At 44.7% G+C, this 24,855-nt stretch overlaps 3 protein-coding genes, 1 long non-coding RNA gene and 1 pseudogene across 5 annotated transcripts; 3 read left to right on the top strand and 2 right to left on the bottom strand.

Annotated features, from left to right (window-relative positions):
• Positions 1-6,071: 6,071 nt before the first annotated feature.
• Positions 6,072-10,449, top strand: LOC125549606 (rust resistance kinase Lr10-like; annotated as a pseudogene).
• LOC147989830 (uncharacterized) lies at positions 7,935-8,834 on the bottom strand. Its single transcript, XR_015599383.1, has 2 exons — positions 8,621-8,834; positions 7,935-8,509 (listed from the first exon to the last, which is right to left on the bottom strand). It is a non-coding gene; the product is annotated as an uncharacterized LOC147989830 (long non-coding RNA).
• Positions 10,450-14,439: 3,990 nt separating the features above from the next.
• Positions 14,440-15,857, top strand: LOC147989829 (uncharacterized). Its single transcript, XM_087536287.1, has 2 exons — positions 14,440-15,273; positions 15,390-15,857. Exons 1-2 carry the CDS (start codon positions 14,440-14,442, stop codon positions 15,855-15,857), a joined length of 1,302 nt encoding a protein of 433 aa, XP_087392413.1.
• A 1,683-nt stretch (positions 15,858-17,540) lies between these two features.
• On the bottom strand, positions 17,541-19,493 carry LOC147989828 (uncharacterized). Its single transcript, XM_087515953.1, has 4 exons — positions 19,410-19,493; position 19,378; positions 19,151-19,296; positions 17,541-18,342 (listed from the first exon to the last, which is right to left on the bottom strand). Exons 1-4 carry the CDS (start codon positions 19,491-19,493, stop codon positions 17,662-17,664), a joined length of 912 nt encoding a protein of 303 aa, XP_087372079.1. The 3' UTR covers positions 17,541-17,661.
• A 2,517-nt stretch (positions 19,494-22,010) lies between these two features.
• Positions 22,011-22,835, top strand: LOC125549363 (putative germin-like protein 2-1). 2 transcript variants are annotated; one of them, XM_048712874.2, is made up of 2 exons: positions 22,011-22,175; positions 22,299-22,835. In XM_048712874.2, exons 1-2 carry the CDS (start codon positions 22,064-22,066, stop codon positions 22,832-22,834), a joined length of 648 nt encoding a protein of 215 aa, XP_048568831.1. In that variant the 5' UTR covers positions 22,011-22,063; the 3' UTR covers position 22,835. The 2 variants fall into 2 exon arrangements, with proteins under 2 accessions (XP_048568831.1, XP_048568780.1); XM_048712823.2 differs by having other exon boundaries at positions 22,011-22,181.
• Positions 22,836-24,855: the final 2,020 nt, after the last annotated feature.

The raw sequence follows: 24,855 nt of genomic DNA, 5'->3' as shown, positions 1-24,855 counted from the left end.
GTTTCTTCTTTCTCCTTTTTTGCTTTTCCTTTAGACAGATATGCGATTTGGGAATGCGATGAACACTCATCCATTTTTTATTGTTCCGGTGTTGTAGAAATAAGGGCGATCGGAGAAGAATCTGTTTCTAAGGAGGAAATTTTAGGACAAGATCTACAGAGAGGTGACACGAATGCAGCAAAAACTGAGGTCACCATCACCGTCCGTGGCTGGGAGGTAGAGGTCGGGGAAGAAAGAGGATGGAAGAAGACCTAGTGATATCAGCGTTAGGTGGATCGCTATGTTTTGAGTGGAGTGGGTTGCTTAGCGGGTCCAGGCCGGTTTTGCGTTTGGGCTTAAAAAAGGCAGAAACAGATAACGTAATTTTCTTCAGTATGTTTGATTGTTTGCCTGTTGGGCTCGTTTCGACTGACCTTAATTCTGGTTCAGTCAGTTTTCATCTGTTTCCTTTTGCATCATTTTGTACCAATCGACTGACCACTTTTCTGGGTCAGTCGATTGATCTGTAGCCGCTCCCGATTGAAAATGAATAAATTGAAAGTTTTTTGCAAAAAAAATATATTTCTGTGTGGCCGGCTTCACCTAAAATCTCATCCAATTCAGATCTCGTCTGATGCCCCGTATATTTAGTATGCGTTTATTACAGCCACTTTATAAATAAAACTCTTATCCTAATTAAACTGCCTGCTGGGTCAGCCCATTGAGTGTAATTTATTAAACCGCGCCAGTGGGCGCAACCTAGCAACCACAGCAGCAGGCCGGCCCATGTTTCCCCCCTGCCTAACCTGGCCCAATAGCTCGGCAACAATGACACAAAGAGCAACTAGTTAACGAGCGCCCCTTCGGGAGCCTCGCAACGATCAGCGTCACTTGGCGCGCTCTCAGCCATTCGCCACGTGTCGTGTTCTGGGCGCTCCCTTCAGATTTTGTTTTTTTATTTTTCGACACGCGTATTTGGCTTTTTAAACGGGTTTTCCAATTTTTTTTCAATGTTTTGGTTTTTCACCGGTCTTCCTTAGATTTTCAATCAATATTTTTTTAAAAAAATTATTTTACGCGAAAAAACGCGTTTTTTTCCTTTCATGAGAGTCACGGTTTTGCTTTCGCGAGAGGCACGGTTTTGCTTTCGCGAGAGTCACAGCCGTGCCTCTCGAAAACAAAAAAAAAACATGTTTTCTGTTTTTTTTCTTTCGCGAGTCACGGTTTTGCTTCCGCTGGAGGCACGGGTGTGCTTTCACGAGAGTCACGGCCGTGCTTCTCGGAAACGAAAAAGAAACGCGTTTTCTGTTTTTTTTCTTTCGCGAGAGTCACGGTTTTGCTTCCGCGAGAAGCATGGTTGTGCTTTCGCGAGAGTCAGGGCTGTGCCTCTCGGAAAGGAAAAAAACACGTGTTTTCTGTTTATTTTCCTATCGCGGGAGTCACGGTTTTGTTTCGCAAGAGTCATGGTTGTGCTTTCACGAGAGTCATGACCGTGCCTCTTCGAAAAGAAAAAAAAACCGCGTTTTCTCTTTTTTTTTCTTCCATGAGAGTCATGGTTTTGCTTCCGCGAGAGGCACGGTTGTGATTTCGTGAGAGGCACGGGCGCACCTCTTTCGAAAAGGGAAAAAACCCGTGCTCCTGGTTTGGTTTTTTCGTCCGATTTATTTCGTGAAAAAAAGTTTGTCAAAACCTATTAACATGGGATCTAGTTTTGAAGATCTCGACGCGAGAAATCCAACGGTAAAAGCGGTTCGATATTTGAATGCACGGTTTGAGAGATAAAACGTTTTGAATAAACGGATCTATGAAAAAAAGGGAAAACTCTCAGGTTACGACAAGTGACGTGCTGCATGTGCGCCACTTGTTGCAACTAGAAGAATTGAAGTGATCTTTGCAATGAGTACTCCTTAATTAGTGATTTCGCCGTGTTACTATGGGTATTGATTCCTCAGAAAAAAAAAAGGCAAGGTCAGATTGATAATTGGATTTATGTTTACTCCCTGTGCATAAATCTGAAGTACTAGAGCTACAAACTTGTGAAATTTCAAAACATGTTGATCGATTGCATGCATCATTTCTGTTGGCCATATATGCATACACGGCACACATATACTATACCTGAGCTCAGTGGCGGACATGCTTCCAACAGGTTCAAGCCTATCCTCCAATTTTTTTTTTTAAAAATACTACTAATTCCCAGCCCATCTGAGCCCACTGTCTATTGTCTAGCATGTTGCTTCCCGGTTCCAGCCCTTGTAGAGAAGTTGAGCTTGCCCTTAGTTCTCCTCCTAGATTCGCCACTGCCTGAGCTGCAGGTGGTCTACTGGGATACCAATGCGAAGCAGCAAGAGAGAAGCCAGATCGATGTAGATGTAGTTGTTTGTCAATCGATCACTATCGCCGTGAAGCCATAATCTCCCATTGTCAATGGCTCGTTGCTGTGGAAATTGTCTGTTTTTATAGTGTCTCGGAAATAAAGTTCGCAATAGGTACACAGGAGATGGAGTTGAAGACGCTTGCCCTTAATTAACCACGCTCCACATCACAATCTGATCTTTTTATTAATAATAAATAAGAACTCTGTAATTACGAAAGTGGTAAAGGACTGATGGAAAATGTCAAAATAGTAAGGACGCTATGAAGAGGAGCGTCCAAGCCTGGACGCCATTGCTAACTGTGTCTCTTTATGGACGTTCTTATGCACGACATCTAGCTATGTGGTTTCACTTATTAGGCTTAACCGAGTCTTTTTTTCTCTTCTCTGACATACGTAACGGTTTCTGATCTGCAAACCCTAATACGCATGCAGCCGTCACTCTTGATCTCGCGGTCTCGTAAGCAAGCTCCAGTGGCCAACATCAACAATCATCATGGGAGTCGTGTTGTCTCACCGGCCGCTCATCATTAGGAATTTAGGAGCATCGACTTGACCTGTAGTTGGCGCATGTGAGTTGTACGCCATATTGCATCTCCTCTATCAAGTTTTTTGTATAATTCGTTCCATGGTTGCAAGTGTACTGCACGCAATGTATAGATGATTGGATTTTTATTCCTGGTAATATAATTGGTAATTGTCTAGTTTATGAGAACTGATAGGTCGTGAAAAATGCAACCTTGAGTCGATAGTAAATCAATTTAAGATTTTAATCTTTACTTCCTACATGTTCATGTCTGCAGGTGAATCCGAGAACATCTTAATTGTTCTAACGTATGTTGATGGTGAAGTGCAACATGGATTCATGGATGTGGAGTATACTGTTCCTCCCAAAGTCACATTTCCAGCATATGAGGAAACAACTTTTCAAGATATCAAGAATTTATGTCAAGGACTTAGACGTGGAAATAGCAGTGATAGAAACAACATGAATATCCAGGTCCCGAGCAACATGGAACATGATTTTCAATTAATTTCAGTATATGAAGAAAGAGGAAGGAGCATAATTTTTCAGAAGACTAGGTCCCGAGCAACATGGCAAGCGATAGAGTTATATGTTAAGTTCACACCAAATCGAGATACGTTGAGCCAACTCAGCGGTGGAAGCAACATACCTAGAATTGAAAGGGAAGGAAAAAGGTATACGGAAGTGCAATGTGTTCATCATTGCAACAAACCCCGTCTGGTGCATCTCCGGATTGTAGTACATGTGCTCGTGATTTTGACATGTCACATGTTCCATCTTGTAGTCGTGGTAATGCAAGAAATGATTTTCCAACAAGTACTGCCGATAGCCCTTATGATCAGGATGATACAGACCCAGATGATGCTTTGATTGGACATGATGATGATGAAGATGAGCATGATTTCGATGGCGCACCTAGCCAATGTTCAGATGATGATCCAGAATCAATGGCCATGCACCACAACTGGAGTTGAGTATAAAGAAATGTGTGGGCATTGTCATATAATAAGTTCTCTTTGCAACCAAATACTCGGGCCTCATCAAGACAAGGAACACCGATGTACATGGATGAGATGCAAGGAAGGCGAACGGGGCAACAGGCCTGACGCTCCACAACTGACAATAATCAAACGGGTATATAGCTATTGTCGTACTAGTAATTTATATGTAAAATAGCAAAAGCTTGGGAAAATGTGAGCATCATATAATTTTCTTTTCATGTCTTCGATGGCGAAGGAAAAACGAAATATAATCAAGGAAACAAGTCGAGTTAAGGGAAAAACACATCATTGACAAGAAATAGGCCGAGTCAAGGGAATAAGTTAAGACAGAGCACAGGACACTACTAACAATAGCGTCCACCCCTGGACGTTCTTAGCACAGCGGCCGGACCTGGACGCTATTAATCACAGCGTCCTTTCTAATTTCATAATTTTCAGCTGCCCTTTATGAGTTCTGTAATTAAAGAATTCTTATTTATTATTAATAAAAAAATCGGCATCACAATTCAGCGTTTTTTAGAAAAGGAGGAGGACCCCCGGCCTCTGCATCTGGGCGATGCATGCGGTCACTTTATTAATTATCCTCATAAGACCTTACAAAGTCATACAACAGTAAGACTAAAGTCACCATCTAAGCAACAACTGTCGCTACACCTATCCAATTGATAAAGGGCGCTGATAGCCTGGCCTAATACCAAATAGACATCGCAGCCAGACTTAACATCTAAGACCTGAGGTCCCAACCAGGATGCCTACCGGGTATGGGCACCCACCAGTCCGGCGTGCTCCTCAACCAGGACGCCTGCCGGGTATGAGGCAGCCGCAGCCATTTGCCACCAATCCATCTTCAGAGCTGTACTGCGGCATGAACCTTGCCCGGTCTAGCTGCCGCCGACGCCACCACGACGGCAGACAACGTCGACCTCCTGCGCGTGTCCATCACCACACATCTGACGACAAGGCTCCGCTGCTCCATGCCGCCAAGAGCCGCCGCCATGAATATGTAAAAAGAAACACCGCTCCACCGAAGAAGCCATCCGCTGGTCCCTCGAGCCCGAGTGCATCTCCAAGAATGCCGCCCCCAAGGGGGTAACGACACATGAATGCCGCCGTCATCCGATCAACTGATCTAGGGTTTCCCCCGGAGGTATTGGGTGGGTTTGGGACTTGTACCTCGATGATGCCTTCATGAAGAAAACGATGATAAGGGCATCGTCATCACCAGCTCCGGCCAACGACCGAAGACCAAGTTTTCACTCGGATCCGTCCCAAGAAATCCACCCCGACAACCTGTGCATTGTCTCGACCGCCTTCAAAGCTCCAGATCTAGCCACCTAGATCCGGCGACCAACCGCAACAGCAGTGCCACCGTAGGAGCCCTGGCACACCGGCCACTGCCTGAATGTGCCACCACTGGAGCCTGGGAGGAGGACTCCCACCCCACCTCGCCAAACCGCAAGAGCCGCCGAGATGGTAACCCCGCACGCTCATCACCGTCTCTGATCGGAACCAATCCGTGGCAAAACCAACGAGATCGCCGACGCAGATCCGCCTTGGATATGGACTGTACCACGTCATGCCGCCGCGGGAAGCCCGAGCTTCACCCGCCGCCGCCGTCCAGGACCACTGCCCCAGGATCCTGATCTGGCCAGCCCGGACCTCCCCGGTGCCCTCTTCACGCCGCCGCTGTCGGCTCGCCACCAGGCAACCGCGCCACCGCCCGAGGCCTCCGCCCAGAGCACGCCGTCGCTCCACCATGGATCAAATCGCCGCGGCGCCGTCACGCGCGTGGAGGTCCCGCCCCACCCCCTCCGACGCGATCCAGGGAGGAGAGCCTCCGCCACCGCCGTCAGCCCCCGGGCTTAGCCCGGCGGTGTCCTCCGGCGGTGGCAGAGGGAAGGGAGGGAGGTGGTGGTGACCCGGGCGGCTAGGGTTTGAAGAGCCGCCCGAGTTGCCCGAGACGGGGGCGACGCGGGGGCTGCAATCGCATCAGACTTGGAGTCCTGGGATCTTTCCACATCACAATCCAGCGTGGCAAAGCAAAACTTGTGAAGCAGTTCCAGATCTGCTAAACCGGCTCATAATGTGACTGCTTACCTATAGACGACAAGGAACAAGTGCTGCTTTTTGTTTTGCACTTTGCCACATCTTCTTCTTCCTCTTGCTCACCACCTTGGTTACAATATAGCAAAGAAAGATGAGTAAATTACTTGTCATATCCGTCCTGCTGCTACCTCTTATGAACCATGGAGCCTACTTGGCACGCATGGGATGATAAAGATTTCTTCAAATACTGCCCACCATCCCAGTGCAGCCAACATGGCCCCCTCGTATCCAGCAATACATCATCATCATGTGGATGTGGCGGTAGATCAATCAGATGGTCTGCTCTGGTCAAGACACCATCCTTTTTCACCCATTTCTTGGCCCATACAATGTCAGCACCATAGATTACAGACGTTCTTCAATGAAGATCATCCCGCTTGTAGACCCCTGCCATCATCTCCAGATGCGCATCAGCTCCAGAAGCTTATCACCGCCACAAGTTGATGTTATCAACATTGCGGACCAGATTCTATACCGATCTTTCATTCGGAGTTCATCTGCAACCCTAGTGCACTCTAAGAGAGTTCTCACCTGGTGCAGCCCACTCTCCTGCCTTAGCAACACAACCCACTTCTTTTATTTGGTGGACGGTTATGCAGAAATGTCTATTCTTCCGTTGAACTGCAAGGTCATTTCAGTCTCAGATGGTGTTCGTGGCGGTCTGATGCCCATGTACATGCAGAAACATTCCTCAGTTCTGCTGAGACCAAGGTGTGCTGGCATGATTACAATTGCGGAAATTGTGAGCTCAGTACTGCACGTTCAGCTCAGAACGGAATGAACAATTCTGTATGCCTGACGGTATGATCAATTCTAACCATCTAGAACCATATTTAATTGCATCATTCACTTTAATTGTAATGAAGTTTTGAAGTCTATTAAAATTTTACATTGTAATTTCAGGTGTATGAATCTCCACGAGATTCTCTGTCAAAAAAAATTCTTCTAAAATAGCACCACAAATCATTTTAGTAGCCTTCTTGAGCAATCACATTGACATAAGCACCTGAACTCTAATAAAAAAATCCGAGAAATTGTCAAGAGGAAAGGAATATGTTTTGTTCATCTATTAAAACACTGGCCTTATAAAATTTGTTCATCTATACAACACTCAACTAATCCTTTGGAGATATCAGTCCAACACTTTGGTAGAGATGCACAGACACCACTTCAATACAAACAAAATCCTAAAGCGTAATATTTCTAAATAACAAAAGAAAACAGAAACGAGCATACAGATGATTTTTTGTAAAATATAATAAACCTTGGTGCAATTGAGCCCATGGTCAACATTTAACCCACCTGATAATGCCTAGCAAGCCCCAGTGATCTATCTATGAAGCCTCCCATTAAGGTCAGCGACCCAACCAAGAACCAACCCCTACAGAGCCAGACCGAAAGCAAGAAAACCAGCAAAAGACCATTGACGGCATAATCTTCAACCTGTACACATAGAGCAGTTGGTAAGCTGTGTTTCCTTCCGTAAAGCTTGGCCAATACCACAGTATGTTCATGATATTTTCTTCTAGATATAAAGACACATGGTTCCCCTATATGCTCTACAAAACTGAAATATGGTTGGTCAGTTGTGACAAAGATTTTTCTCTTTCACAAGAAGGCCTAAATAGGAAGGGGTGATTTGGTGCTCGGGCCCAGGTGCACCTGATATCTCAGGCGTTGGTAGATGCATTGGGATCTGGTGAAGTGTTTCAGACGATACAGAGCCAGTTCGCTGGAAACATAGAATAGGGAGGCTATACTGTGTACCACAGTGTGGGTCTTGGGATGGGCGTAGACGGCGCGTGCTTAGTCCGTCACAGCGAACACCTGAGCCCAGCACAGGACCTCGTCCCCCACCGAGGTGAGCCATGGCACAGTAAGGGTGGCCCGAAAGAAATTACAGTAAATGCAGACATGACTGAAACAACATTTAGGGGAGTCGGAGAGCTGGAATTAACTCACATTTTGCACAAATACGACTTGAGCACAAGATTAAATAAGTACCTGTTACTTGCTACCGGCAGGAGTAACACCTATTACTTGCTGCAGGCAGGATTAACACCGATCCTACATTATCTGTCCAAAAACACCGATCCTACATTACAACCGACAAACGCTATACAACTACAACAGTACTCTGCAGATCAGACTATTTGTTTTGCTGATCTTGTTTTAATAAAGTGATCGCATGCATCTCTCCGATGCAGAGGCCGGGGGATGTCCTCCTTTAAAAAAAAAACGCCATACAACTTAAGACACTCCAGCTTTGGTTTGCTGACCCAAAGTACATCATAACAACAAAGAACAACACTAGAACAGTGATCATGAGATTTGCCGCTGAGACCGGCTTAGCGGCTGGGATGGCTGGAGCGGACTGGATCAGCTGCTGATTTGCAACAGGGACAAGCTGGAAGCTTGGTTGCCTTGCTGGGCGCCGGATCGCGCCTGCAGACGGTCGATGCGGGCTGGAGTGAGCCTACGGAAGTACGCATCCTGGTACTTGAAGAAACGGCATTCAGAAGACTGGCAAATAGAAGGAAGATAAAAAGGAAAAAAGATACGCAAATCAGAAACAAATTGGTGGGGAGAAGGAACAACACTAGAAAATAAACGGGGGAACGGGGATGTGCTCACATTATAGTGGACGCACTTGTAGAATATGTACCCAGGCTGGTCCCTTTTGCGGGCGATGTTGGTGGCAAGCTCATGACCATAAAAAGGAGCATGGCATGAGAGGAAGGAGAAGATCTATGGGCACGGGGAAGGGAGGAGGACGGTGAAGAGGTGAAGCTGGGCAGATCTTGGTCGGCCGTGTGGAGGAATGGCGGTCAGGTGGGGTGTGTGCCGAGAGGATAAGTACGGGCAGCCAGATGGTGCATGGCCCATCATTTATTTGTGCAACTACAGATCGCTATACGACTTAAAATACAGCTTGACGCACAGATCCACACGCAACTGAACGGTCATGATATCAGGATCAGCTGAGCCAGAGCTCAGAATCGAATATTCGTAAATATTACTGCTTATTTGTTTCTCAAACATCAAAAGCTCTATTGTATCCCTGCTAGGGAATGTATGGCAGCAACAACAGATAACACTGAAAGCAATTTGACAGTTCGACAAACAATAATCAATAAGTATAATTCATTTATGTTTACTGAACCATCATCAGAGTTTTAAGTCTCTTTTTTGGTATTTGCAGGTTCCCGTATCAAAATCATCCCAGGTACTACTCTGACTGCAGTCATTTTAATTACAAAAATTATATTATGCAAATCCCTACTGTTGGCTACTCTGAACCTTGATGTCCTCTTATCCGATTATCCACAAGTAATGGCTTTTAATTCCTGATGATCAATATGCTGATGACCCATTATCTATTTATTCAGCTACATCATCAGTGGCCGTGTTTGTTGCTCTTTTGTTCACCATGGCCACTGTGCTTTATCTTTCACTCAAGACAAGATATAATGCGGAGATACATTTGAAAGTCAAAATGTTTCTCAAGACATATGGAACATCGAAACCCACAAGGTACACTTTATCTGAAGTTAAGAAGATGGCAAAACGGTTTAAGGAAAAAGTAGGGCAGGGAGGATTTGGAAGTGAATACAAAGGCGAGCTACCAAATGGAGTGCCTGTGGCAGTCAAGATGCTAGAGAACTCTACAGGAGAGGGAGAAGTATTCATCAATGAAGTTGCAACCATCGGACTAATCCACCATGCTAATATTGTCCGTCTCCTTGGATTTTGTTCCGAAGGAATGCAACGGGCTCTTATTTATGAATGCATGGCCTAATGAGTCACTGGAGAAATACATATTCTCTGACGACTCTAATATTTTTTCAGCATCTTCTAGTACCAGGCAAGCTGCTAGATATTGCTTTAGGAATCGCCAGAGGAATGGAGTACTTGCATCAAGGGTGCAACCAACGCATCCTCCACTTTGACATCAAGCCTCACAATATATTGTTGGACCACAACTTCAATCCAAAGATCTCAGACTTTGGCCTTGCCAAGTTGTGTGCAAGGGACCAAAGCATTGTGACCTTAACTGCAGCAAGAGGCACAATGGGCTACATTGCACGAGAGCTATACTCTCGGAACTTTGGGGGAGTATTGTACAAGTCAGACGTGAACAGTTTTGGCATGCTGGTGCTAGAAATGGTGAGCCGAAAGAGGAATGCAGATACGAGTATTGAGAGCCAGGACGATGTTTACCTCCCAGAGTGGATCTACCAAAAAGTAATCAATGGGGAGGAGTTGGTGCTTAGTGCAGAAACGACTGGAGAAGATAAAGAAAAGGTGATGCAGATGGGATGGTGGCACTGTGGTGTATCCAGTGGAACCCGAGAAACCGGCCATCGATGACTAAGGTCATTAACATGTTGACAGGGAGGCTGCAGAATCTGCAGATGCCCCCGAAGCCTTCCGTCTCATCTGAGAATGAACTTGTGCCATAAATTAAAGCATGTCGCGTGGACTACCATGACCTATAAACATTGTAGGTTGTACTTTGTCTACGCGTGCGCTGCAATAGCAACCACTGTGTCTTGATCCATTACGTCTGAAGATGTATGAATAATCACAGGACACTATCCTGTAATAAGATGGCTGCATGCATCATTATGATGCAGAGGCTGGGGGTAAACCTTCATTTCCAAAAAAAACTACCCTGTAATAGTGCTACTAGTTGCTTGCAAGATACTACTACAATCTACTCCCTCCGTTCCTAAATATTTGTCTTTCTAGAGATTTCAACAAGTGACTACATACAGAGCAAAATGAGTGAATCTACACACTAAAATATGTCTATATACATCCGTATGTAGTAGCCATTTGAAATCTATAAAAAGACAAATATTTAGGAACGGAGGGAGTACTTCCATATTTATGTCCAAAAACTTGCAATAGAGGGGTGTGCAATACAATAATCTGTTGATTACCTTACTCAGCTGTTATGTCGATTAATCCCCACTCCCATAGTCAGACCTCACTGAATCTCCTCTTCCCAGTTACGTAGTACCGATATCTACCAGAGGGCATCTGGTTGAGGGAGCTTTCCTTTCCGCACAAAGTGAACGTGATCCATCCATGTGCTCATCTGCAACTCGGATAAAATGACATCAATGGGTCAAACATCCACATCAATTCGAGTTTCACTTATTATTTACTTAAGTTTAACAAACTAAACCAGAAACTGTGGGAGGAATCGAAAATCTAGGCAGTTGTGCGGTGCAGTAGTACCTCTTGATCTTAGACCGTGAGAGGAATCGAATCGCGGCTCCTGCTGCTTGCTGCCGTTGGGGTGGACGGGGCGGCGGACTGCTGCTGCCTGACCGCCGATTCAGTTACCGATGTGGAGGGCGACGGCCGGGGGTTAGCTCCCTGACAGCTGCTGTTGCTGGGTTGGGGAAACCGGCACATGCTTGCCGTTGGGAGCGGACGGGATGGCGGCCCGCGTCATCGTCGGCGGCAATGGGCGGAGAACCGTGGAGGTGGCTGTGACGGACATTTTTTTTAGGAATGGCTGAGACGGATGAGAATGAGTTAATTACACGATAGTACCACATTTGAGGCGGTGGTGACGAATTGATACCACTTTTGAAAATTTTTACGTGTCAGTACCACGTTTGAGTCGAACCGTTGCGAATCGGGCTAAACCTCGTATTTCTACATATTGACGCTGGAACTGACCGCCCGGGCCCGCGCGTCAGCTGCCATGCTGGCGAATCGGTACTCGCCCGCTCGCTCGATAGGTGCGGTCCGGCTCGAACTGGACCGGCCCGTGCTCTATCTCTCTCTCCTTTCCTCTCTTCCTCTTTTCGTCGACGAACACCGCACGTCTGTACAGCGATGGCGGCGGCAACCCCGGGCGGTGGTGGCGGCAGCGGCGGTGGCGGCAACGGCGATGGCGGCGGCGCAAACAATCCCCTCTTCGGCAGCCGCGCGGCAGGAGGAATCGACGGGAGATCTCCAATCGAGGGCGGCGACGGCTACTCGAGCTCAGACTTGTATTCCAGCGACGACGACGAGTTCATGGAGCCCGCACTGTCCATGGAGCAGCGGGTACGGCTGGCACAACAATGGGTGGCGAACCCTAGCTGTAGCCACGAGCTGACCCACGGCTTCGGCGGCGTCCTGTAAGTTTTCTCTCTTTTTTTCTTCTTATTTAATTTGCAATTAGGGTTGTAGTGTACTGATTAGGCAAATTGCATGTGAATTGTAGTTTATATGAAGACATATGGAATGTTAGGATCCATTTTGACAATAATGATCTGTTAGAGAGGAAGTTAAGCTGTTCAGATGTGACATATCTGAATATGGTTGCTTTGATGGAAACACAAGGCTTTAGTATTGATAATTCACTGCTGTTTTACATGGAGACCCCAGGAGAGTAGGGTTTGGAATTGGTTGATAGTAATGTTAAACTACAGTTGATCAAGAGGCAGAATGAGGAGAGTTTGGTGCTTAATTTGTTATTTAGGGCTTGTCCACCAGCTGTTAGTGTAGCACAGAAGGGTTTTGCAGAGAAGCAAAATTTAGATCCTATTGTTTATTCTGAGCCTGTGGTTTATGATCTGGCTGATCCTCCTGTTTATGCTGTTGATCAGCAAGGTGTTGCTTATGAACGTCAGAGTAGCTGCTCTATTGCACCTGTAGGCCCTGCTGTTTTAACACAAGAGAGCAGGAGTGTTGTAAATCCAAAGTTAAAAGAAGTTGTGGAAGAAGAACAAGATGGCTATGATGCCAGTTATGCATCTTCATCTGAAGGGCAATATGACAGTGACACTAACCCTTATTATATGGGGGATTTAAGGCCTAACTATAATGGGGAAATGAATGATGCTGAAGACATGGAGATGGAAGAGGGAAATAGACAGACAGAACCAGAAGAGGAAGAGGAAGAAGTACAAGAACAACATGAGGAAGAATCAGAGGAAGAAGAATCAGAAGAAGAAACAGAGGAGGAAGAACCAGTGCATTATGAGGGTGACACAGAGGTAGAGGAATTATTTGAGTTGGGGGATGATGAGCCTATTGTTCAAGAAGAGGAAGAAAAAATATCTGTGCCAGCAAAGAAGAAGCAGAAGATGCAAGTAAGGAGGGGACCAACAACAAGGTCACATTCCAGTGTTTTAGAAGAAGTGCAACCTGATTGGAAACCATCATCAGATGAAGAAGATAATAGTTTACTTAAGGACAGTGAAGATGATGGGTTTCAGCCACTAGCATTTGTGCTACCTGAAAAAAGGAAGAGCAGGGCAAAGAAGAGGCCACCTAGAGTATGGTACAATGAGGATTTGGAGCAACCACACCAACAACTACAACTGCAAATGTGTTTCAGAGATCAACATCAATTCAGAGATGCATTGTTGAGTCTGCACATCACTCAGTGCAGAGACTTCAAGTATCACAGGAACTCAGATCAGAGGATCATTGTGCATTGCAAGAATTCACAATGCAAGTTCTGCATTGTGGCAGCTGTTATAAAAGGGGAAAACACTTTTGCAATTAAGAAGATGAGATTACAACACACTTGCCCTAGTTCTACTGAAACAAGCAGGGTAAGTGCCAAGTGGCTTGCAAAGCAATATGAGCCACTATTCAGATCTGATTTCAGTACTAGCATACATACACTTATTGATGCCTGCATGGAAAAGTATGGTGTGGATGTGCCCAAGGCAATGGCATATAGGGCAAAAAACCTAGCTGTTGAGGCTGTGTTGGAGATCATAGGAAGCAATACCCAAGGCTGAGAGACTATGCTCAGACTGTCATGGATACAAACCCTGGGAGTAGGGTTGTAGTCACCACTGTAACTCCAGCACCCACTCAAAAAATCCCACATCCAGGACCCAGATTCCATGCAATGTTTTACTGCATCAATGGAGCAAGGGAGGGATTTCTACAGGGGTGTAGACCATTCATTGGTTAGTTCATTTTAGCTTGTGCACTACTTTGATTTTTTTAGTTTCAATAGCTTGCACATATAAATGCATTTAACATGTTATGTTTACATCCTGTTTTAGGTGTTGATCGATGTTTTATCAAGCTGACCACTGGTGCACAAATCCTTGCTGCCACTGGTAGAGATGGCAATAACAACATATACCCACTGGCATTTGGCATTGTTGGACAAGAGGACAAAGCAAACTGGTGCTGGTTTCTACACCAACTGAAGATTTGTCTTGGAGGAGAAGTTGGACAGTATGGTCCATATACTATAATGTCAGACAGACAGAAGGTATGTCTATCCACCTTGCATTGCCTGCTAAATATGTGTTGACATGTGTATTACACAGTAGCTTAGCTGTTTAAATTGTGTGCACCAGGGGCTACTGTATGCAGTGAGTAAAGTTTTTCCTAACAGTAATCAAAGATTCTGCTTAAGACACATATATGCAAACTTCCAAAATGCTGGCTTTAGGGGGGAAGACCTTAAGAAGTGCATGGATAATGCCAGTTATGCATATAATGAACACAAATTTAATAAAGCAATGGATGATCTCAAAGCTGAGAGTGAGCAAGCTTGGCAGTGGCTTAGTGCAATACCCAAGAATACATGGGCTAGGCATGCATTTGACACAAATTGCAAGACTGACTTAGTTGTCAATAATTTGTCTGAGGTGTTCAACAAGTACATCCTAGATCATAGGAAAAAACCGATAAGAACTATGTGTGATGGCATAAAGGATAAGCAGATGGTCAGGTGGCACAGGAATAGAGAGAGTGGAAAGGAGGCTAGATGGGAGATCACACCACATTACAGTGAGAAGTTGGAGAGTGAAAAGGAAAGGGCCAAGTACTGCAAACCCATTCAAGCAGGTGTTAACTTGTGGCAAGTAACTAGTGGGGAGCAAACACATGCTGTAAATTTGGAACTTCAAACCTGTGGTTGCAGAAAGTGGGACCTCAGTGGCATCCCATGTAACCATGCCATCTCAGCAATTAACAAGGCAAAAAGGTTTTCAGAGGACTTTGTAAGCAAATTTTTCAAGAAACCATATTACTTGGCAGCATATGAACCTATGATATATCCTGTCCCTGGTGAGCATGACTGGACCAATACCCAAGGTCCAGACATAGAACCACCAGCATTTAAAATCAAGAAAGGAACAAAGAAAGAGAAGAGGATAAAGGGAAAATTTGAAGTTCCAAAGCCAAAGTCCACCTCAAGAATGGGGACAATTACTTGTAGCAATTGTGGATTACAAGGGCATAAATACACAAGTTGCCTTAAACAGTTGAAACCTAAGTTGGCCTTAAGAAAGAACAAACATGTGGTAAGCCCCTTTGAACTACTTCTTCAGTTTGTTGTTTCTGTAAATTACCTTTCTCCCTTGTGCATTTTTTTACTTTTAGTATTATTAAGTGTGTTTCCTTTGAATTGTTTTCCAAGCCTGCTGCAAGGAATTCACAAGGAAGAGGTGTTGCTCCTACAACTCCTGCAGCAACACCTAGAGCTGCTTCAGCAACACCTAGAGCTCCTGCACCAACAACTAGAGCTCCTGCACCAACAACTAAAGCTCCTACACCACCAACAACTACAACTTCTGCACCAACAACTAGAGCTCCTGCACCAACACCAAGAGCTGCTCCAGCTGGAGGAAGAACTGGAAGTGGTGCTGGTAGAGGTGGTGGAAGTGGTGCTGGTAGAGGTGCTGGAAGAAGGTCTGGTGGTGGAAGAGGATCTGGAAGAGCATCTTCTAGTGCTCAATCTTCTGCTGGGAGAGGTGCTCATTCTTCAAGGCCTTTCTCTGCCCCAAGGCAGTATGGTGCCTCAACTTCTAGTGCCCCTCCACCAACTGATGGCACACACACTGGATGGATGGCCTGGTTCAATGCTAGTAGAGGTGGCAGAAGGTGATGCAAACTCTAGTAACTTGTGCTGCTACTACAATGTGCTTTATTTTGGTTTGATGCCACTGCAGCAACTTGTGTTGATGATACATTGTGTTTTATTTTTGGTTTGATGCCACTGCAAGCAACTTGTGCTGATGATACATTGTGCTTTATTTTGCTTTGATGACACATCAACAACTTGTGCTCATGCTACATGTGTATTATTTAGAGTTTGATGCCACTAAAGCAACTTGTGTTGATGCCAATGGATATCTTGATGGTTCTGTTGGAGATAACTTAATGGTTCATGGATTTATGCCACATGGGTGGATAACTTGATGGTTCATAGATTGATGCCACTTGGGTGGAATAGTTGATGGTTTATGTTCATACATTAATGTTATTGTTTTGCTATTTGGTCATGTGGATGAACCAACCTAAACCTAAGCAGATGGGTTTACGGTGCCTCGGGGTCGATGAAGCCACCTAAGACTAACCATTATGGTTTATGATGACTCGGGGTCGATGAAGCCACCTAAGCCTAACCATTAGGGTTTATGGTGACTCGGGGTCGACGGAGCCACCTATACCTAACCATTAGGGTTTACGGTGACTCGGGGTCGACGGAGCCACCTAAGACTAACCATTAGGGTTTACGGTGACTCAGGATCGACGGAGCCACCTAAACCTAACCATTAGGGTTTACGGTGACTCGGGGTCGACGGAGCCACCTAAACCTAACCATTAGGGTTTATGGTGACTCGGGGTCGACGGAGCCACCTATACCTAACCATTAGGGTTTACGGTGACTCGGGGTCGACGGAGCCACCTAAGACTAACCATTAGGGTTTATGGTGACTCGGGGTCGATGGAGCCACCTAAGCCTAACCATTAGGGTTTACGGTGACTCGGGGTCGACGGAGCCACCTAAGACTAACCATTAGGGTTTACGGTGACTCGGGGTCGACGGAGCCACCTAAGCCTAACCATTAGGGTTTACGGTGACTCGGGGTCGATGGAGCCACCTAAGCCTAACCATTAGGGTTTACGGTGACTCGGGGTCGACGGAGCCACCTAAGACTAACCATTAGGGTTTACAGTGACTCGGGGTCGATGGAGCCACCTAAGCCTAACCATTAGGGTTTACGGTGACTCGGGGTCGACGGAGCCACCTAAGACTAACCATTAGGGATTTACGGTGACTCGGGGTTGACGGAGCCACCTAAGCCTAACCATTAGGGTTTACGGTGACTCGGGGTCGATGGAGCCACCTAAACCTAACCATTAGGGTTTACGGTGACTCGGGGTCGACGGAGCCACCTAAACCTAACCATTAGGGTTTATGGTGACTCGGGGTCGACGGAGCCACCTAAGCCTAACCATTAGGGTTTACGGTGACTCGGGGTCGACGGAGCCACCTAAACACAGGCTTCCATGCATGATATAACATAACCATCTAATAATCCAGTGCTAACATAACCATCAAATAGTCTTCCAATGCTAACATAATCATCAAAACCTAGTGCATGAGAAATCATAATCTGAAGTCTAGCAAACATAACACAGAATATCTGATCCAGCAATCATAACACACAATACTTACTACACAGTTCAACATATTATAAAGTACACAACCATTGTTCACAATACATAGTGGAGTTTAGATGCATAGTTCATCATTTTCTCACAAAAGGATGAAAAGCATATCTACTACATACATACACAGCCATAGTTCATCTTAGAGAAGTTCACATTTAGTAGAGCCATACACTACACAACCATCATGCCCAAAAGGTCAGCATTGCCCACTACTCTCATATTCATTTTCTTCACTTCTCTAAGATGGCCTGGATCCCCTTGATCTTCTCCTTCAGCTTCTCCTCTGCCTTAATCAGCTCAGCAATCTGAAGCTCTAGCTGCCCCTTCTCTTCACCATGCTTTTCCTTTCCCTTGAGCAAATCAGTAACCTGAAACTTCAACTCTAGCTTATCTTGGGTGAGCTTCTCCTCAGACTTTGTGAGCTCTGCATTCTTCAACTCCAAGTTCATCTTAGCTTCAGTAAGCAATTGCTTATCAGTAATATGCTTCAACTTTAGGTTCTGGATGACTGTAGCTTGAGCTCTTGTCAGGTTCAGTAGCACATCATAATTCTGCTTAAACTTCTCAAACTCTGCATCTTTCTTTGCCATCTGTGCATTCATATCAGCCACCAGTTCACTTCTGCATTCATGCTGATATGTAATGGCAGACTGCAGATGTCTGAAATCCACCACCCTATCCTCCTGGAAGCTCATAAGCTGATGCACATCTTGGACTAGCTTGTCATAGTTGGCCTCCAGGTTGTTCTTCTCTTCTGTTAGATGGTGGATAGTGAAAAAACTTTCAAGATTATCATTCACCCTAGCACTCTTGCTATCATCAACCATTGCCCACAGCTTCAACAATGCATTTTGCATTGTTGGGGGCCACTGGTGATCAACCCATTCAACAAACCCACAATTCTGCCCTTCCTGCAAAAAGATAAAAAAGATAAAAAATAAACAAGTTAGTGCATAACTAGTGCAAAGCAATAACACTGTTTTGTCCTTTCTACATTGGTAATAATAACAACACTAAGCTACACTGGTAATTGAGATGTACCTACCCACTAAATAACAACATGACAAATTACAACACTAGTCAGCTACAGATTTAAACTAGTTTTTGCTAATCACCTACAAAAGCAATCTCAAACTGCAAACTTGGTGAACTGCCAAAGCATTTGCAGTACATACTATCCATTCAACTGAATATTTGTAGCATTTACATACATAACAGCAGGTGCATCCCAACATAAAACTAACAGTTCAATCAATATATAGTTACAAACAGGAGCAAAAGTAACAGCAACATAATTAACAGTACCACTGTCATTCAACTACATAAAAATGCCACAATAACAACTTAAAACCTGTAGAAGTCTCAAACTGAATATTTCACATGTGGGCAAAAACAATCCCACTGCAAAATAACAGTACCACTGTCATTAAACTACACAAGCTACTGCTGTTGCAAAAGTGAATAATCAGCCCTAACAAAATGACAGTAAAGATTCCACTGCCAAGTTAAATATGCCCTAATAATCAGCCCTTTTACTAATGTGAACATACTATATAGCAGATCAGTTATCCTTGTGACATGTAAGTCTCCCTTTATCACCTTTTCTTGTAAACTCATGTAAAAGTGATAAGGTTATGCATGTTAGCTTGGAACATGAGGGATGTGCGCATGAGGAATAATATGACATATAATATCCCACTATCAGCCTACAGTTCATACCGGCTCTGCACATGCTAAGAACCTTCTCCCTGTGTCTGTTCCTTCAAATGCGACAAGCCTCTCAGATGCCTTCCCGTGCTTCTCACATACCGACATCGTTTCCAGCTCAAGCCCGTGGTAATCTGGATCTTCAACGCTGAAAGGGACTTGCCGAAGATCGTACAAACAAAATGCCCAAATCAAAACCCAGCGAAATCAATCAAATCAAAAAACCCCAAATCTGTAACCCTAACCCTAAACCTAGCTCAAGGAAAATCACCTGGCTCAGCCCGTCCATGGATGAGGTCGAGTGCATGTACGGCAGGCTGGAAGTGTCGTCACTGCTTTCGTCTTTGAAAACCATGGCGGGCGGCGGCGGTCCGGTCCGGCAACGCTGCGGGCGCCGACGAGGGCGGCGAGAGAGGAGCGAGCAGAGAGGCATGAGCGAGGAGGAAGAGAGACAGAGCATGGGCCGGTCCGGTTTGAGCCGGACCGCACCTATCGAGCGAGCGGGCGGGTACCGATTCGCCAGCGTGGCAGCTGACGCGCGGGCCCGGGCGGTCAGTTCCAGCGTCAATACGTAGAAATATGAGGTTTAGCCCGATTCGCAACGGTTCGACTCAAACGTGGTACCGACACGTAATTTTTTTCAAAAGTGGTATCAATTCGTCACCACCGCCCCAAATGTGGTACTATCGTGTAATTAACTCGATGAGAATGGGTAGGATCCGTGTGCGCGGCCCACCGTGGCTACTTTCGCCATGCGTGGAAAGGCTACTTCTAACAAGGCCTGCTAGCCAGAGCTTGTCATGTTTCCCGGCCCACAACCAAAGCTTTCCGTTCTAGCTCCAAATCTTCTCATCTTTTTGGACGTACGACTTAAGGCGCTTTCAAAAACCATTTTTAGTAATATTCGTGTGGGTGAAAGAGTGGCAATATCGTCGTTCCAGTCCAATTACAGCCTCTTTACCGAAGTGTTTGAAGTATTTCTTCGAGCAAAGATTGATACCACGAAGAAAGTGCTTTCAAGATATTTCATTGTAATTCTTAATCATAATAGTTACTTTGTATTTTCTTAGATCTTAGGTCTAAATCAATGTACCTATAATTGTTATAAGTATGAATAAAATTACAAATGTTTTAAAAAAAAGAACTCAAACTTTGTTCACTTCCCTTAAAATGTTTTTTTAGCTCGTTGTGTCAATCGCTGAAAAAAAAGAAAAAAGCTCGTTGTGTCAAATAGTCAAGGAAACACACATCTTCACCCTACCCCGGCATCCCTGTCTGCCCTCATCGCTGCCGCCATTATCCACCTCCATGATCCATTGACCGGCACCGGTCGAATTGTCGTCTCCCTCTACCCATGGCTGACGTTGATGTCGCCATGTCCTCACCGCAGTCGACACCACATGACTTAGATGGGTCGCGGCCACTGCAGCCCATTCACATAGGCATGCTTTTCTTTTTTATATTTCTTGTAATTGTGTTATAAATATAAATTATAATCTAATCTATAATAAAAGGAGTAAAAATATTTGTTTTCTATAAAATATTTAAACATAAATAATTTTAAATTTAGAAAAATCATATTTTAAATAAAACTTAATGCAATTCAAACAATGTGCATGTATGGACGTGGGGATCCCGTTCCTTGTCTCCTGGTGTGTAGATAGGGTTAACCTTCTCCCTTCCCGCAAAAAAAGAAGGAAAGCTTCTCCCTGGTGGTGTTGATTGGAAGGGTTCGATGCTGCTTACGGTAAATAAGCCGCCACTTTGGTGACGCCGAAGTGAGAGCGGTGTGGTTCCCCCACCAGGCTGCGGATCTGACGGTTTGTGTTCTCCTAGGTGTGGTCGGTATTGTGGCTGCGATCCAGTTTTGCGGCCGTTGCTCGGGCGCCTGTTGTTCGCTGGTGGCAGCGGCGGGATTGGATGGCATTGAGCATCTGGGTTTTGTTCTCCGTGGATCCATGGATTCCATGAGTTCTTTCCCTCTATGGCAAAAGGTTAGGGGGGGGGGGGGGGAGGTGTCCCCAAAATTGATAGCTTAGGGGGCTAAAGCATATTTATGCCGGTACAAGACCAATGTTTGGCACGTAAGAGCCTTGTCTAACGGCATCGCCAGTCCATGTCCAACGGTCACCAGTGCCCATGGAACATGAGTGTTCGTCCGTGCTTCGAATCAATAATGGGCCGTGGCCGCCCTTGTGTGGCATTTCTTTTAGGCCAACGATGTTTGAATAAGTGAATACAGGAGTGAACAGTATGATACATGCCAAGCCTCGCCCAGAGTTGTCGAGTTGTCGATCATGATGCACAACGGATGATGGAGATAACGGGTTACCTGTAGCCCGAGCACCAAACTACATTTTCGCATCATTCTACTGTATCTTTAGTTGAAGAAAGAAAGAAAGCAAGCAAGAACGAAAATTGGGAGATGCTGTTAAGAAAACGTTTTCTCCTAGAGCGGTGCTACACTTCTTACATGTGTGTTTAGCAGGGTTTTTTTTGGAGATGGTGTTTAGCAGTTAAAAAAGTGGAGTCCTTTAATGTGTTTAAAGCCTTTAGGTTGATGCATGACTGCATCGCAAGTTCCATCTGGTGAGACAAGAGAGCTTGTACAAGGACAAACGTGATTTGTTCAAACCATGCATTATTTACAAATTAAAAGACAGGGTGGGATCGATTAGTTTGGCCGTCATAGGCAGGCCGGCCCGGAACACGCTTTAGACTTGGCTAGTGAAGACTATTTCCTTCATATCCACAATTCCATATGCATGCGCTCCAACAGAACAAACACAAAAGCTCTTCCTCCCGTTCCCTATATATACCGGTCTCCTTCAACCTTTCGAAGCATCACAAGAACCTATTTGCATAACTCACTGTCTACTCGACCAAACACGCTTAATCTAGTAAGCATTAGCGTTGGGCATCCAAATGGCCTCAAAGTTCTTCCTCCTTGCCCTTCTGGCCATGTCGGCTTCTCGTGCTATTGCCTCCGACCCAGGCCAGCTCCAGGATTTCTGCGTCGCTGACAGAACATCACAAGGTATGTGTATATATATAAGTATATAGCCACATACGCATACATGTGGTGAAATGTTTGTGTTACTTACTTGTGCCAATATATAGCTGTTAATTAATTGTTCAAAATCTGTACGCGTATGTGCAGTTTTTGTCAATGGATTTGCATGCAAAGACCCAAAGACCGCTGTGGCAGAAGATTTCTTCTTCTCTGGCCTTCACATGGCTGGGAACACGAGCAACAAGCAAGGATCTGCTGTGACCGCAGTTAATGTGGCGCAGATTGCTGGGTTGAACACTTTGGGCATCTCCCTGGTTCGCGTCGATTATGCACCCAATGGTCAAAACGCACCCCACATCCATCCCCGGGCAACCGAGATCCTCACCGTGCTGGAAGGCTCGCTCTATGTTGGTTTCGTGACCTCAAACCCCGAGAACAAGTTGTTTGCAAAATTTCTGAACAAAGGGGACGTGTTTGTGTTTCCGCAAGGGTTGATTCACTTCCAGTTCAACTTGGGAACAAACAAAGCCATAGCCATTGCCGCGCTGAGCAGCAAGAACCCTGGGGTGATCACCATAGCCAATGCGGTGTTCGGATCCAAGCCATCCATCTCAGATGATATCCTTGCCAAAGCCTTCCAGGTGGACAAGAACATAGTAGACAATATCCAAGCTCAATTCTAGATTGAAGAACATATTGTGATCTATTTATTTGGTTCATTTATTCTTTGACTAAATATTATTTTTGTGTGTTTGTTTAGAATGCAAAATTATTGTATGGTTATGTTAATTGAGTTTTATGGAAGAAGAGGTATAGTATTCTCATTTGTTGTGAATATTATTTTCTTCGTCAGCTTTATGAAAAAACTGAACTGCCAAATGAGTCGGGGGATGACCCAGTCACAAACCAGCAAGTGGCATTGTAATTGTATGTTTTGTAGTTTTGTTCAAGTCAAATATAAACACAGAAACAAAGGTTGGCACCAGACTCACGTATTTTCGAGGACCAAAGATAGCCCCCGCCAACTAAAAACTTCTCTCACCCCTCCATCCTCATTACCAATGGAGAGGTGGTGGAGGCCTCGACGGTCGAAATAATGACCATTTGGCTCTTGTTCTACAACGTTGGGGCTTTTTCGGGCGGCTTCGTGGGTCTAGGCAGGTGTTCCTTCCAAATCTATCGGTCTAGTGAGGTTCTTCTGGTTTGTATTTGTCGACATGGCTAGGTTGATGTCGGTGAGTTATAAATTATGGTTGTCCCCTCAACCACACACATGCGATATTTGGCGCTGGCTTATGTGAGTGGTGTTGGCCCCACTGTTTGGAAAGATTGGGTTATTGTCCCGTGGATGTGGCTTCCACAAGCCCAAGTCCCTTTCATTCATGGTGGGTTTCCCTTGGAGAAATACAATGAGGTGGTGTCCTCAATAGATTTGATGTGGAAACAATGTCCATCTTGTTCTTATTAGTCCAGATTTTGCCGCTCGCTCTCCCCCAACGATGCAACATGTGGAGGCATGATCTTATCATCCTCAAATAGATTCGAAACAGAGAAGGCACGATCCAACAAACTAATATCATGATATTTAGTAGATCGGAATGCTCTAGACTTTCCCATCCCCTCCTCTGGATCTCTCTCTCTCTCTCTCTCCCCCCCCCCCCCCCCAAGAATATATACCGAGATATGAAGAAAAAAACATTGTATATAAAATGTATTACGTGTAAAGCAACAAAAATTAGCGGGTGGGTGGGATTCTACATCTTTTTATTTGCATGGATTATTGAAATGTCCCACAAACTAAATCTTCAATAGCTAACATATTTCCCAACAATTCATACATTTCGCTCTAAATATAACTCTGGTTTGCAATAATAGAAGAAAGAGTTGTATAAGAACAAACAACACATATTGATGCTAGCAACACATTTAGGAGATTAATTTGCTAAATATAATAGCAAAAGGACAATTAAGACCGTGTACTAAAGATTCCATCAGAAACAATGAAAAATGCTACAAAAAAATAACAATACTAACAATATGTTAAACACTTTGCACAACTATCTTGTTTTCCATCCACATGTAATCAGATTATCTGACGGACCCTACAACATTCTTTGCTAGCTATCATCGGTTAAACTGATAAAGTAGGTCAATTATCATGAATTTGACAAAATGAATGAAAACGACATCAACATAATAAAACAGAGAATTCACATATAATTACATTTTGACTACTGTGTTGTAAACTAAAAGGACGTTCGTTATAATCTAGATGAATTAGTTTAACAACTAGCGACGACAAAGTTCCAAATAAATAGAGAAGTTAGATAAATAGGTGATGAATTTTTTTAGTAATTATAATGTTGGCATCCTCCAACTCTCGTGGCGCTAGAGCTCGTTCTCTCCACATCCAACACACGGACTTGTGGGTGCTTAATGTTCGTCGAGTGAGAGAGGTGATGATAGTTAGTGGGCCCTTGTCTGGCGCTGAGCACGCGCTAGATAAATTCTCCACATGCTCAACCGACTTGTCAACACATGTGTCAAGGCATATCTCTCTCGATGTAGTTTTGGTGATTGATGACAACATGTTTGCAGACTAATCGTGTGCTTTGAGCGTTTCAGAGATTCATCCCTTGGCACGAGACGATTCTTTCCCCTCGGAGTTTTAATCAAGATGGTGTAGCTCTTTCATTTTTGTTTT

Source organism: Triticum urartu, chromosome 1A, assembly GCF_056163025.1.
Source record: "Triticum urartu cultivar PI428250 chromosome 1A, HENAU_Tu73, whole genome shotgun sequence".
Classification (NCBI taxonomy): Eukaryota; Viridiplantae; Streptophyta; class Magnoliopsida; order Poales; family Poaceae; genus Triticum; species Triticum urartu.
This window is presented reverse-complemented; position numbering and strand designations above follow the sequence as displayed.

Coding starts and splice junctions, on each gene's coding strand:
- LOC147989829 (XM_087536287.1), top strand. CDS start 14,440: ATGGATAATGCCAGTTATGCATATAATGAACACAAATTTAATAAAGCA. Junction 15,274..15,389: donor TAAGAAAGAACAAACATGTG/GTAAGCCCCTTT, acceptor TTGTTTTCCAAG/CCTGCTGCAAGGAATTCACA.
- LOC147989828 (XM_087515953.1), bottom strand. CDS start 19,493: ATGGTTTTCAAAGACGAAAGCAGTGACGACACTTCCAGCCTGCCGTAC. Junction 18,343..19,150: donor TCTTAGCATGTGCAGAGCCG/GTATGAACTGTA, acceptor ATCTTTTTGCAG/GAAGGGCAGAATTGTGGGTT.
- LOC125549363 (XM_048712823.2), top strand. CDS start 22,064: ATGGCCTCAAAGTTCTTCCTCCTTGCCCTTCTGGCCATGTCGGCTTCT. Junction 22,182..22,298: donor CAGAACATCACAAGGTATGT/GTATATATATAA, acceptor GCGTATGTGCAG/TTTTTGTCAATGGATTTGCA.